The 12,512-nt window shown below is 65.2% G+C and overlaps 3 protein-coding genes across 3 annotated transcripts; 2 read left to right on the top strand and 1 right to left on the bottom strand.

Moving 5' to 3' along the window:
* Positions 1-109: 109 nt before the first annotated feature.
* CIAO1 (cytosolic iron-sulfur assembly component 1) lies at positions 110-2,901 on the bottom strand. Its single transcript, XM_048928082.1, has 7 exons — positions 2,667-2,901; positions 1,915-2,063; positions 1,733-1,844; positions 1,556-1,644; positions 1,169-1,370; positions 992-1,079; positions 110-915 (listed from the first exon to the last, which is right to left on the bottom strand). Exons 1-7 carry the CDS (start codon positions 2,803-2,805, stop codon positions 669-671), a joined length of 1,026 nt encoding a protein of 341 aa, XP_048784039.1. The 5' UTR covers positions 2,806-2,901; the 3' UTR covers positions 110-668.
* TMEM127 (transmembrane protein 127) lies at positions 2,824-6,632 on the top strand. The gene is made up of 3 exons (XM_048928083.1): positions 2,824-3,192; positions 4,008-4,172; positions 4,916-6,632. Exons 1-3 carry the CDS (start codon positions 2,943-2,945, stop codon positions 5,221-5,223), a joined length of 723 nt encoding a protein of 240 aa, XP_048784040.1. The 5' UTR covers positions 2,824-2,942; the 3' UTR covers positions 5,224-6,632.
* A 399-nt stretch (positions 6,633-7,031) lies between these two features.
* Positions 7,032-11,249, top strand: STARD7 (StAR related lipid transfer domain containing 7; the record flags this gene model as incomplete). Its single annotated transcript, XM_048928032.1, is given in 7 exon segments — positions 7,032-7,385; positions 7,387-7,496; positions 9,473-9,551; positions 9,553-9,679; positions 9,779-9,828; positions 10,150-10,260; positions 11,049-11,249. Coding segments are annotated over 7 exon segments (1,017 nt in total), but the record flags the coding sequence as incomplete, so codon positions are not given.
* Positions 11,250-12,512: the final 1,263 nt, after the last annotated feature.

Here is a 12,512-nt window from a genome sequence, read left to right as displayed (position 1 = left end):
GCCCACTGCGTTGCTGTGTTTGTTTGGGGCTGAAAGCATTTGGGTTTGTTTCCTCCTGACAAAGCAGTCCTGAGCCGCTCTGCTTTCTCCCTTAAAGCTGTGAGGCTCAATTTCAGCACCTTCATTGAGTGCTTCTACGCCCTTAGGTTTGCTGCTGCAAGTTAATTAGCAGAACTAATTAAGGCAAAGTGAGCTGTCAGCGGGGAGAAGCGGCGGTTCTGGGGTTTGGCAGGAGGAGCAGAGGCTGCCGCCAGGCCAGGAGCAGCTTCTGGGAGCAGCGCAGGCACAGCAGCGGCTCCCTGGGGCTGTGCTCCACTGGGTCCGGCCCTCACCAAACCTGTTCCCTGTTGGCCTGTCCTCCCCCATCAGCCTCCAGCCCCGGGGGTTGCATCTCTGCCCTCCCCAAAAAAGAAGAGCCTGGAGGCTTTGGGCTGACAGCAGGGATTTATTGAGCGCACGGCAGGGAGAGGCAGCGTTCCGCTCTCTCAAAGCCCCCCCTGCTCCTGGCGGAGGAGCTGCAGCTTTTGGGCCAGACAAAATTCACCTGCCAGAAGGCCGGAGTCCAAACGGCAGAGGGCAGCGGGCGCAGGTCGCTCAGCCCCATGTCCTTCTGTGTAACAGCAGTGGGCTTGAGGAGAAGCACAGCCACGCCATGAAGCCCCAAACCCTCAGCACGCTTCAGGCTGCTGGTACTGCCAGAAGGCAATCTCGCCATCGTCGCTGCAGGAGGCCAGCAGCCCCGGCTCCTTTGGGTTCCAGGCCACGCAGTTGACGTCCTGTGAGTGCGCCCGGGGCACGTGGGCTGTGAGGCTGAAGGTGGGCTGCTGCTGCTGCGGGGAGGAGGACGAGCTCTCCTCAAAGACCCGGATGGCGTCGTCACCGCAGGCTGTGGCCAAGGCTCCGGTGAGGCGGCACCTGGAGGGGAGACGGCGTGAAATAGCACCCGAATCCTGAGAGAGGAGGGAGCAGCTCCCTGCTGCTGCACGCTCACCACGACACGTCGTAGATGGTCCTGCTGTGGTAGCCTGAGAGGTTGCAGACGCATTTCCAGGTGGGGTCGGTGCCGCTGCACGCCACCCCTAAAGGACAGGAGGAGAAGCTGAGCGCGCTGCTGGTCAGGAGGGGGAAAACCACTCATGTTCAAAGCCACAGCAAGGGGGGAGCTCACCTTCCTCGTTGCCAGGTTTGTAGCGCTGCCAGATGCGCACCGTCTTGTCGTCGCTGCAGGACGCCAGGCGCTCGCCGCTGCCATCGAAGGCCACGCTCCACACGGTGGATTCGTGGCCCTCCAACGTGGCGCAGCACACCCAGTCGTCCTCCTCCTCGTGGTACAGCTTCACCGTGTCGTCGTAGCTGGCCGAGGCCAACAGCTGGGAGAGGAATCAGAATCACAGCCCACCCCCAGCCAGAGGGGCTCCAGAGGGATCACAGAGCTCTATTAAGGATCACTCAAAGCCCGTGTCTGAGAGCAAAGCCCTCCAGCACAGAGCCTTTCCCAGCACACAGAGGGACGCTCGCAGCTCGCGGTGCTGCTGCCCCTGGGGCTGGTTCTCACCTCCTGGCTGGGGTGCCAGACCACGTGCTTGACGTCCTGAGTGTGCGAATTGAGGACGCTGACGCACTCGTACTCCTCTTCTTCATCCACTGTGGGGAAGAACAGCCCTCTCCATGAGGAAATGGGGACGCTGTGCTTTGGGCCCTGTCTGTTCCCCCACGCAGCACCAGCGCTCACCTTCCCAGACCCAGACGCTCTTGTCACGGCTGCAGGTGGCCAGCAGGTTCCCTGAGGGCGCCCAGGCCACCGACTTTACTTCATTCTCATGGCCTTCCAGCGTGGTGACGCACTGTGGGGACAACACAGAGCTGCGGGACTCTGCTGCGGGCAGCTGGTGGGGCAGGGGGACGGGGCCTCACCTCAAAGCCGTCCTCGCACCGCTTCCAGATGCAGGTGGTGGCATCAAAGCTGGCAGAGGCCAAATAGGAGCCGCAGGGCGACCACGCCACCCTGCGCACCGTGCGCTGGTGGCCATCGGCCAGCACTGCTCTGCAGGCCCAGCCTGACCCTGAGCGCAGGGAGAGGGAATGATGGCGGATCCGGATCAGAGCCCCGCCCCTCCCCCACCAACTTGCACCCCCCAAAGCCCCGCCCACAGCTCCTCTGGCCCCACCCCTTCTCACCCCACCCTCTTGACCCCGCCTCCGATTGGCCTCGCCCTCTCTTAGCTCCGCCCCCATTCAATGTGTCCCCGCCTCCATTTGGCTGCCATTGGCTGCGTCTCTTCTTAGCCCCGCCCTTGAGGCCCCGCCCCTCCCCACAGCCACACTGCAAGACGTGGCCCCGCCCTATTGGCCCCGCCCCAATTGGCCACACCCTTATAAGCCCCGCCCTCACACGGGTGGCCCCGCCCCTTCCCGCAGCCACACAGCAGCTCCCGTGACCCCGCCCCCAATTGGCCCCACCCACTGATCCCCTGCCCCATTGGCTGCGCCCTTTCTTAGCTCCGCCCCCACACACTCACTCCTATTGGCTGCACTCTTTCCTAGCCCCGCCCATACCACTGCCCCCCCGCCCCTTCCTGCAGTCTCACCTCGTAGCCCCGCCCCCACAGCACATGGCCCCGCCCCTTCCTGCCGCCCCCGCTGCAGGCCCGGTAATCCCGCCGTACCCTCTCTGCCCCAGATGCGCACGGCGCGATCCCCGCCGCAGGACGCGAGCAGCGCTCCGCCGGGGCTCCACGCCAAGAACCAGCAGCGCGCCTCGGGGTGCGCGGCCACGCGGCTCTGCAGCACCAGCGCCTCCTTCATCGCCCCTCTTTCTGTCGCTTAACTACTGACCTCACCGCGAGCGCCGGAAGCGGAAGCGCGCCGAGAGGCCGGAAGCGGAAGCGAGCCCGCAGCCTGAGGCGGAGCCGGCGCTGCGGGCCGGGGGGCGCGGAGGCAGCATGTATAACCCGGGCGGGCCCGGGCTGCCCGGCGGGCGGCGGCGACGCGGGACGGCGGGCGGCGGCGGGGGGCTGCCGAAACAACCGGAACGCAGCCTGGCCTCGGCGCTGCCCGGAGCGCTGTCCATCACGGCGCTGTGCACGGCGCTGGCGGAGCCGGCCTGGCTCCGCATCCACGGCGGGACCTGCGGGCGGCAGGAGCTGGGAGTGGCCGACGTGCTGGGAGCCGTGAGGGCCGAGCTGCTGCGGGGTGAGGGCGGAGCGGCGGCGGGTTGGGCTCGGTCGGGCTCCGCGCTGGGAGCGGGCGCGCTCGGGGCTCGTTGTGAAGCCGGGGTTTGGGAGCGGGCGGCTCTGGCGGCGCCGCTTGGCGTTACGCTGGCGTTTGGTGGCGCTCAGGTTACGGCCGGGCGGGTTTCTGGGGCCGTTCTGCCTTCCTGCCTCGTGGCAGAACGAGAAAATCCCCCATCTGCGTGTTTTCCTCTGCTCTGCCGTTCCTCCGGCACGTCTGCAGCCAGAGCTGCCCATCCCCCTTTTTGTGCGTGTGGGGAGGCGGGGTGACCCCCCCCAGGAAGAGCATTCCTCCCCATTGCCGTGTCCCCGTGCTAATTGCCCTTAATTAAAGGCTTTGGCTGTCGCACTGTTTAGGTGGTGGCCGTGAGCACTTCCTTGTGGGCACACAAACAGACCGCGCTGCAGTGAGCCGAGGTGATCTCCATGCGTGGGGCCTCCCTGCAGCCCATCTCTGTGTGCCGGCAGGCCGCCGTGCTGTCAGGCAGGCTTTAGAGCAAGGGGAAAGAAGGAACCTGTGCCACCTGTTTTGTTTTCTGGGCTGTTTCGGTGCTGTTTATCCAGCTTTAATCTCCGCTGCAGCAGCACTCCATAAAACACGGCACGCGGTGGGGCTGTGTAACAAAGGTGTGTTTTATGGAGGGCAATGAAAGCATTCAGCTGTGCTCTGCCAGCACTCCTAGCCACGATTGTAGACCATTAAGGATCAAAGCAGCTCCTGTATGGCAAGCAGTGCTGAAGCTTTGGGGCTCCCAGCATCTCCCCCTCTTCCCACAGATTACTGCATGAACCCTCAGACCGTTCTGCTGCTTCGTGTCATCGCCGCCTTCTGCTTCCTTGGCATCATCTGCAGCCTCTCAGCCTTCCTGCTGGACGTCTTTGGGCCCAAGCACCCGGCCCTGAAGATCACCCGGCGCTACGCTTTCGCTCACATCCTCACAGGTAATTCAGCGCTGCGTGGAGGAGCCCCTGCCTGATATTTCAGCCCCCCGTTTCCACCTCTGCCCCCTCTTTAGTTGCCTTTCCTACACCCGGAGTTTTCCCCTCGCTCTGCTGCTCGAAGCCTGAAGGCCGGTGGGTTTTGTTGCTGCCTCGTGGCAGCTCAGCTCTGACTTCCAAAGCAGAGCTCAGGTTGAGATGGGAGAGGTGAGGGTCCTCCAAGAGGCCCTGCAGAGCAGAGCTGTGCCCTTTGGGAAGGTCGTGGGCTGTGACTCAGCCGTGTGAGGCTGAAGGAGCTTTATGTCCCTGATCCAGCATTAAGCCGGTCACAGCGCTGAGCTGCTCACCGCAGCTGTGAGCCCCGTGCTGCTGCATCTGCCCTGCTCCTTGTCGGCCGCAGGAGCCCCCTCAGCCTCACCTCACTGCCCTCCTCCTCCCCCCTTCCCTCAGAAGGCAGTGATTCGTTCCCTGGCCCATTCTTACTCCACACCTCGGTGCAGCTGCAGAGCCACAAAGCCACAAAAAGCTGCTGCTGGTTTCTCACTGGGAGCAGGGAGTTCAGGCTGCTCTAAAAGAAGGTGCAGAGCAATCCCACCTCCATTTCCTCCCCCTGGTGCCCACGATGTTTCTGCTTTATGCCCGTGGCCGCGGCGGTTTCCTCCCAATGCTTTCACCACGAGTTTAACTCCCCCTTTCCTTCCTGCCCACCCAACCCCTCTCCTTCCCCCCCCTCCCCGTGCCCTCAGTCCTGCAGTGCGCCACCGTCATCGGGTTCTGTTACTGGGCCTCGGAGCTGATCCTGGCCCAGCAGCAGCAGCACAAGAAGTACCACGGCTCCCAGGTCTACGTCACCTTCGCCGTCAGCTTCTACCTGGTGGCCGGAGCTGGGGGAGCCTCCATCCTGGCCACCGCCGCCAACCTGCTGCGCCATTACCCCACCGAGGAGGAGGAGCAGGCCTTGGAGCTGCTGTCTGAGATGGAGGAGAACGAGCCTTACCCCGCAGAGTACGAGGTGATCAATCAGTTCCAGCCGCCTCCAGCTTACACCCCCTGACGCTGCGGGGCTCGGGGACGGCCGCCCGCCTCCCGAAACAACTTGGATTGGGGACGCCGTCCTCAGTGCTTTGCTCTGGGGCACGAGAGCAGCTCCTTGCCCCCCAAACTCTCCTTGGATGGGGCTGCCGTCCCAGCGCTTTGCAGTCCAGGCACCTCGTGGCTCTCCTGATTTTGTTCCCCCCGTGCCAGGGGAAGAACTGCTTTTAGGACGGGATTCCTTCATCCGAAGCCTCCCTTTGTTTCATGAACTCTGTGTCGTGATTTTAACCCTTCTCTCCTCCACCAACTGAAAGAACACGGCCCTGGGGCTGAGCTCTTCCCGATCCCACGGACGATGGGGTCGCCGTGCTGCGCTGGAGACGAATTCCAACCCAACGAACGCGGCCCCAGCTCCGTGTTTGTCCACCCCCATAGGAAGCGTGCGGGTGGGAGAAGCCTCCTACAGCAGCACGGCTGGGCGCCTCCCCTGGGCATTTTGCACTTTAACTCACGAGGCTCTGCTGATGCAGGGAGCTGAGGGGCGCAGAGCTGCTGCCCCCCGCCTCCTTGGTTTTTAACAGAGATGAACGGAGACTTTTGTACGGCGCCAGCTCTGAGGATTGAGTCCGCGCTGCGTGATGGGCTGCGGCTTTTATGCAAGATCTCGACACCCTCCACCCCGATCGTTCCATTCCGATGGGAATCGTTGGCTTCTTGTTCCCTTTTCGCGGCTTGCTGTCCTGCTTTGGGTTGGCTGCCCCCGTTCCTCCGCACGCCCCGGGGCGGCGCTCGACCCCGAGCAACGCAGCCACAGCCCTGCAGCAACCCGAGCGACCGGCAGGGCGAGCGTTGCTTTGGGGCTGCGGGAAACAAAGAAGGGAAGCAAAGCAGAGCAAAGCAAAGCAAAGCAAAGCAAAGCGTGCCCGCAGCCGCCCCCCGAGCACCGCGCTGCTGGGAAAGCTCAGCCCCAGGAGGAGATTTAGGGCAGGAACGCTGCTGGATGCAGCTCCCTCTCTTCCTGACGCTCCCCTCCCCTCCTCCTGCGCCGCAGCAGCGCTTGCTATGCAACGTGCGGCCGCGTCGGTGCCGTCGGTGACCCGGAGTCAGCAGGGCTGCGCTCGGGGAGCAGCCAGCACTGAGCCGTGGGGTCGATTCCACGCGGCCCCCCCCGCCCCGACGCGGGCCGTGCTGCGGCCCCCAGGTGCCGCCGTGTTGTCCCAGACCCGTTCAGAGCCCCCTCCCCAAATCCTCCTCACCCCGTGATGATATGCAAGAGAGGGCTGGACTGTAAATAGTCTGTGCATAAACGTTGTATTTCTGTAAAAACGCACCGACATAAAGGAGAACGAGGCGACGTCCTGCACCGCTACTAATCCGCGTAGCTCTAAGAGGTCAGGGTGGGATGGGGGGGGGGGGGTCTTCGGGCCGCCCCTCGCTCACCGCCGCCCATCCCGCGCCCTGACTTTTTCTAGACAATAAACCCGGTGTACGGAGCGTGTGGTGCGAGCTGCGGGTCGTTCCCTGAGCGCTGGGGTTGGGGGGGGGGGATTGGGGGTGGGCTCCTCCGTTGGGGTGCAGGGCTCTGCGCCCCCCTCTCCGCCCCCATCGCCGTGTGCAGCCCTATAACCGCCCTGCTCCCCAGTGAGCGCGATCGACGCTGGGCCGCAATTCGCCCCTGCCTGCCGCCCCGCGGCCCTGGGGGGGGGCACAGAGCGAAGCCCCGCCTCCTCCTAGCCCCGCCCTTCCCCTTTCCTCACCCAATCAGCGCGCGGGGCGGTGGCTAGCTCGCCCAATGGGCGTGGCGGAGGCCGCGGCATCCAATCGGCGGCGCGTCGCTTCTTGATGACGCACAAAGGGGGGCGACGCGGCCCGCGCACAGTGGCGGCATGTTGCAGCCGCGGCGGCCGCTGCTCGGCCTGCTCGCCCGTTGCGCGCGGGCCTCCCGCCTGGGCCCCCCGGCCGCCTCCATCCGCTTCTCCTAACGGCGGCGAGGCGGGGCGGCGCGGCCTGCTCGGCCTGCTGGCGCGGCAGTGCGGCTGCGTGAGCGGGCAGCGGGCGCGGAGGGCGCGGAGGGCCTGGCAGCTCGGCGGCGGCGGCAGCGGAGCGGAGGGGGCGCGGCGGGGAGGAGGAGGAGGAGGCGGCGGCGGGGGGTGGGGTGAGTGGTGGTGGTGGCGGGGGGGGGCCGTTCCGCGGTCGCCCCGCCCTCGCCGCCGCCGCCGGCCGCCTCATGGCCACCTTGGCCGGGGTCTTCGTCTGGGACGGGCAGCGCATTGAGGAGGAGGAGCTGCAGCGGTGAGTGCCGCCCCCCCCTTCCCTCCTCCCCCCCCGTAGCGTGGGGTCTCCTGGACCCCCGCCCCCCCCAACCTCCGTCGCTGGGCCCTGAGGGCGCTCGCAGGTGACCCCAGGTTCCCCCATTCCTGCCCCGTAGCCCTGAACGCGTCCCCCTGAGCCTCCTGCAGCTGCTCCGGGTAACCCCAAAACCCCGAGTTTCCCCCACACCTGTGGGGCACTCGCTGCTCTTTCCTGACCCCCTCGGTTCGGAGTGCCCCCAAAATCCAGGGGTGCCCCCAACCTCCCCCGCAGCCCCGCGTCACAGGGTTCCCCCAAAGTCACCCCCAAATCCCTTCATGCTGATCCCCACCCCCCGTGCTGGGCTGAGGGGCTCCAAACCTTCAGGTCGTTTCCCCACAGCCCCTTCATTTAAAGCTGCCCCCCAAAACCCTCGGGCTGCTCCCCCCTCAGCCCCGGGTCCTCAAATCCCTCACAGCACCCCCAGACCTCCTGTGCTTGTAGGCATCCCCCGTGCCTGGGAGTGACCCCAAAACCCCGTAGCCACCCTTGAAGCGATGGGGCTGCACCCACATCCCAACCCTTGAGGACACCCCACAGATGTTGGCTTATCCCCAGACCCTCAGGGATCGCCTGCAACCAGAAGGGCTGTGCCTTCATCTCCCCCAAACCCAGCACCTCTGTGGCATCAGCAGGGCTGTAGGTCCCCCCCCCCCCCCCACGCACCCCAAATCCCCCTGGTTGGAATCTTCCATGAGGAAATGGGGGTTTGCTGCCCCCAAAGCGGCGCAGTGGGACGAGGGTGGACGGCAGCTTTGTGGCTGCTTCATGCAGTCAAGGTGTCATTTAGGCCCTAATTGTCGTGCGCAGGAGAGAGACGAGTCGGGGCAGGTAATTAAAACTTAATTGGGTGCTGTGGGGCAGCGCCGCGCTGTCCTTCGCTTTGCTCCCAGGTCCTGCTGATGCTCCGAGGATGTGGCATTGCCATAAGGAGCTTAGCTGATATTTAATTAAACCCGCGGCTTAACGAAGCTGCCCCTTCACCCCAGCGATGGCATCGTCAGCCACTTGAGTGCAGCCTCCTGTGAGAGAAATCACGGGGCTCCTTGATCAGTGCGTTCGTTAGGGCCGTGCTAATTGCTGCCGTGTAATTACATCTCGGGGGGCGCAGAAGTGCAGCTGGCGGGGTGGGCAGGGGGTGGTGATGGAGGGCGCTGGGCTGGGACGGCCGTCTGTCCCTTGCAGCCTTTTGTTTTGGTGGCTGTGGAGCTGCGGTTGTTTGGGGTTCTCCAAGCTCTGCTCTCTGCCCTCCCCGGCTCCGGTTGCCGCCTGTTGTTTCTCCCTCTGGCTCCTTGCTCTGCACTGACTCAGCACCGCCCGGCGCTGCTCTGCCTTTTACTCTGGGCTCAGCCACAGAAGCGTTTTCCAATTGGAGAAACACCTCTGGATCCCAGCTGCCATCCCTCAGTGCCTCCACTGAGCTCCTGCTCAGGACCTTCAAACCCTTCACTCTCTGCTCTGCGCCTCCCCTTGTGCTTCGTGGATGCCCCGGCCCTGCAGGCATTCAGGGCTGGATGTGGTTCTGGGCAGCCTGGGCTGCTGCTTGGCGACCTGCAGGCAGCAGGGGGTTGGAATTGGAACTGACGATGATTGTGATCGTTTTCAACCCTGGCCGCTCTGTGGTTCATCTGTCAGGTCTCCGCTTGGGGGAGAAGCGCTGCTTCCCTCTGCTGGGCCGCTTCCCCCTGTGCTGCGCTGCTCCTGGCTCCTCACCGTGCCTCAACAGTGGGGGCGGCTGCTGCAGCGACACCCACAGAACGGCGGAGCTGGGGGGGACCCCGACCTCCCCGACCCCATAACTGCAATCCCGATGCCCCCCATCAGACCTTGGTTGCCCACGGCCGCGTCCAGCCTGGCTGAGGTTCTCCCACCTCTGCCGAGGTCCTGCTGCCAACTGCTGCTTTTCTTCCCCCCTCCAGCTCAGCCCAGGAGATGCAGCGCATGCAGAACTTGGCCGCCCCCGCTGCAGGGGGGGGCTCTGGGTCAACCCCCCCTCTTGGACCCCCCGGCAGAGCGGGAAGCTGCGTCAGCCCCCGGCGAGCAGCCCTGGGAGATGGTGATGGACAAGAAGCAATTCAAGCTGTGGCGCCGTCCCATCGAAGGCACACATCTCTACCAGTACCGAGGTGACCCCCCCTGCCCCTGTCCCCCCCCCCAGCCCCGCCGTGCCCTGAGAAGCCCCCCAAGTGTGGGGCTGATCCCCGACGCCTCTCTTTCCATGGCAGTTTTTGGCACGTACACAGATGTGACCCCCAGGCAGTTCTTTAACGTGCAGGTGGGTGTGATGGGGGGGGGGGGGGATGGGATGGGGGGGGGTCCTGCCCCAGATGAGGGGGGTCCTGCCCCAGAGCCGTGGGGGGGTGGGTGGCACAAAGCAGCCCTGCCAGGTCCCACAGCTCGTCTGAGCTGGAAGCAAAACGCTGCTCCACATCTCTGCTCTCCCTGCCCTCCTGCTGCCCCACAGGGCTTTCCTTTCTCGGAGCTCCAACCCCTGGCTGCGATGAGGTGCGTTTCCCCAGGACGGAGGCCGGGGGCCGCTTGCCATCCCATAATGCTGCCGTTGGTTGTGACGTTGGCTTTGCTGTGCTCTTGCCAGCTGGACACCGAATACAGGAAGAAATGGGATTCCTTGGTCATCAAACTGGACGTGATAGAGAGGGACGCAGCCACGGGATCCGAGGTGATCCACTGGGTCACGCACTTCCCGGTGAGCCTCACAACCCGACCCGGAACCCCGTGGGGCTGAGCCCCCCCTTCCCCCCCCCCCCCCCCCCATGGGCTGAGCCCCCCCCCTTCCCCCTCCCCATGGGGCTGAGCCCCCCCTTTCCCCCCCCCCCCCATGGGGCTGAGCCCCCCCTTTCCCCCCCCCCCCCATGGGGCTGAATCCCCCCTGCCGTGGGGCTGAGCCCCCCCTTTCCCCCGCCCCCCGTGCGGCTGAGCCCCCTTTCCCCCCCCCCATGGGGTTGAAACCCCCTTTCCCCCCCCTCCCCATGGGGTTGAACCCCCCTTTCCCCCCCCCTCCCCATGGGGTTGAACCCCCCCCCCGTGGGGCTGAGCCCCCTTTTCCCCCCCCCCGCCGTGACGCTGAACCCCCCCCCATGGGGCTGAGCCCCCCCCTTCCCCCCCCCCCCCATGGGGCTGAGTCCCCCCCTTTCCCCCCCCCCCCATGGGGCTGAGCCCCCCCCTTCCCCCCCCCCATGGGGCTGAACCCCCCCCTGCCATGGGGTTGAGCCCCCTTCCCCCCCCCCATGGGGCTGAGCCCCCCCTTTCCCCCCCCCCCCCCATGGGGCTGAACCCCCCCTTTTTCTCCCCCCCCATGGGGCTGAACCCCCCTGCCGTGGGACTGAGCCCCCTTTCCCCCCCCCCCCCATGGGGCTGAAACCCCCCTGCCATGGGGCTGAGCCCCCTTTCCCCCCCCGCCGTGACGCTGAACCCCCCCCCATGGGGCTGAGCCCCCCCCCCCCCCCCATGGTGCTGACCCCCACTCTCTTGCAGTACCCCATGTACTCCAGGGATTACGTTTACGTGCGCCGCTACCGCGTGGACGAGGAGAGCAACCTGATGGTGTTGGTGTCACGGTGGGTCTGCAGGGGGCTGCACCCCATCAGCTTTCGGCTGCCCCCCAAACCTCTGGGCTCCACCTGGGCGCCGTGCTGCTGTTCTCACTGCCGCCCCCAACACCCCCTCTCCCATCTCCTTCCATCCCTCCCTTCTTCCCCCCTCCTTCTTCCCCCTCTCCCCCCATTTCCTCCCATCTATCTCTCTCCCCCCCTCCATCCTCTCTTCCTCCCTCCCCACCCTTTCTGTCCCCCCTCTCCCCCATTTCCTTCCATCCACCCCTCTCCCCCACTCCAAACTCCCTTCCTTCCTCCCTTTCTGTCCCTTTCCCAAATTTCCTCCTGTCTTACCCCTCATCCTCACCCCCATTTCCTCCCATCTTCCCCCTCCCCCTCCTCCTCCATCCTCCCCCCCTTTCTGCCCCCTCTTTCCTCCCACCCTCTTCTCCATCCCCCCCATCCGCCCTGTCCCTCCTCCTCCATCCTCCCTTCCTTCTTGCCCCTTCTCCCCCCCCCTTTCTGCCCCCCTCTCCCCCGTTTCCTTCTATCCACCCCCCTCTTCTTCTCCATCCTCCCTTTCTGCCCCTCTCCTTCCCTTTCTGTCCCCTCTCCCAAATTTCCTCCTCCCATCTCCCCCCTCCCTTCCTCCTCCTCCATCTTCCCTTCCTTCCCCTTCTGCCCCCTCTCCCCTCTTTCCTCTCCCCCTGTCCTCCATCCCCCCCATCTGCCCCCCTCTTCCATCTTCCCTTCCTGCTTGCCCCTTCTCCCCCCTTCTGCCCCCTCTCCTCCTCTCCATCCTCCCTTCCTTCCCCTTGTCCCCTCTCCTCTATCCTCCCTTCTTGCCCCTTCTCCCCCCTTCTGTTCCCTCTCCCCAATTTCCTCCATCTACTCCCTTCCTTCCTCTCCCCCATTTCCTCCCATCCTCTCCCCCTCTCCTCCATGCCCCCCATCTGCCCTCCTCTCCCCCCTCTTCCATCCCCTCCCTTGCCCCCTCTCTCCTCCCATCTCCCCCTTTTCCCCTCCCACCCCGCCTCTCTCCCTCCATCCTCCCTTCCTTCTTGCCCCTTCTCCCCCCCCTTTCTGCCCCCTCTCCTCTCTTTCCCCCTCTCCTCCATCCCCTCTCTTCCATCCTCCCTTCTTGCCCCTCCTCCCCTCCCATCCACCCCTCTCCCGCCTCCTCCATCCTCCCTTCCTTCTTACCCCTTCTCTCCCCCCCTTTCTCCCCCCTCTCCCCCATTTCCTCCCATCCACCCCCCTCCTCCATCCTCCCTTCCTTCTTGCTCCTTCTCTCCCTTTCTGCCCCCTCTCCCCCATTTCCTTCCATCCATCCCTCTCCTCCTCTCCATCCTCCCTTCCTTCTCCTTCTCCCCCCTCTTCCATCCTCCCTTCTTGCCCCCTCTCC

The sequence above is a fragment of the Lagopus muta genome, chromosome 27 (assembly GCF_023343835.1).
Source record: "Lagopus muta isolate bLagMut1 chromosome 27, bLagMut1 primary, whole genome shotgun sequence".
Lineage (NCBI taxonomy): Eukaryota > Metazoa > Chordata > Aves > Galliformes > Phasianidae > Lagopus > Lagopus muta.
Note: the sequence above shows the minus strand (reverse complement) of the source record. Positions and strands in the feature narration are given on the sequence as shown.

Excerpts from the sequence above, each read along its gene's own strand:
- CIAO1 (XM_048928082.1), bottom strand. The coding sequence starts at position 2,805 with ATGAAGGAGGCGCTGGTGCTGCAGAGCCGCGTGGCCGCGCACCCCGAG. Across the intron at positions 2,064-2,666 it reads GCGCATCTGGGGCAGAGAGG|GGTCAGGCTGGGCCTGCAGA; the intron begins GTACGGCGGGAT and ends CCCTGCGCTCAG. Across the intron at positions 1,080-1,168 it reads CAAACCTGGCAACGAGGAAG|GGGTGGCGTGCAGCGGCACC; the intron begins GTGAGCTCCCCC and ends CCTGTCCTTTAG.
- TMEM127 (XM_048928083.1), top strand. The coding sequence starts at position 2,943 with ATGTATAACCCGGGCGGGCCCGGGCTGCCCGGCGGGCGGCGGCGACGC. Across the intron at positions 3,193-4,007 it reads GAGGGCCGAGCTGCTGCGGG|ATTACTGCATGAACCCTCAG; the intron begins GTGAGGGCGGAG and ends CTCTTCCCACAG. Across the intron at positions 4,173-4,915 it reads TTTCGCTCACATCCTCACAG|TCCTGCAGTGCGCCACCGTC; the intron begins GTAATTCAGCGC and ends CCGTGCCCTCAG.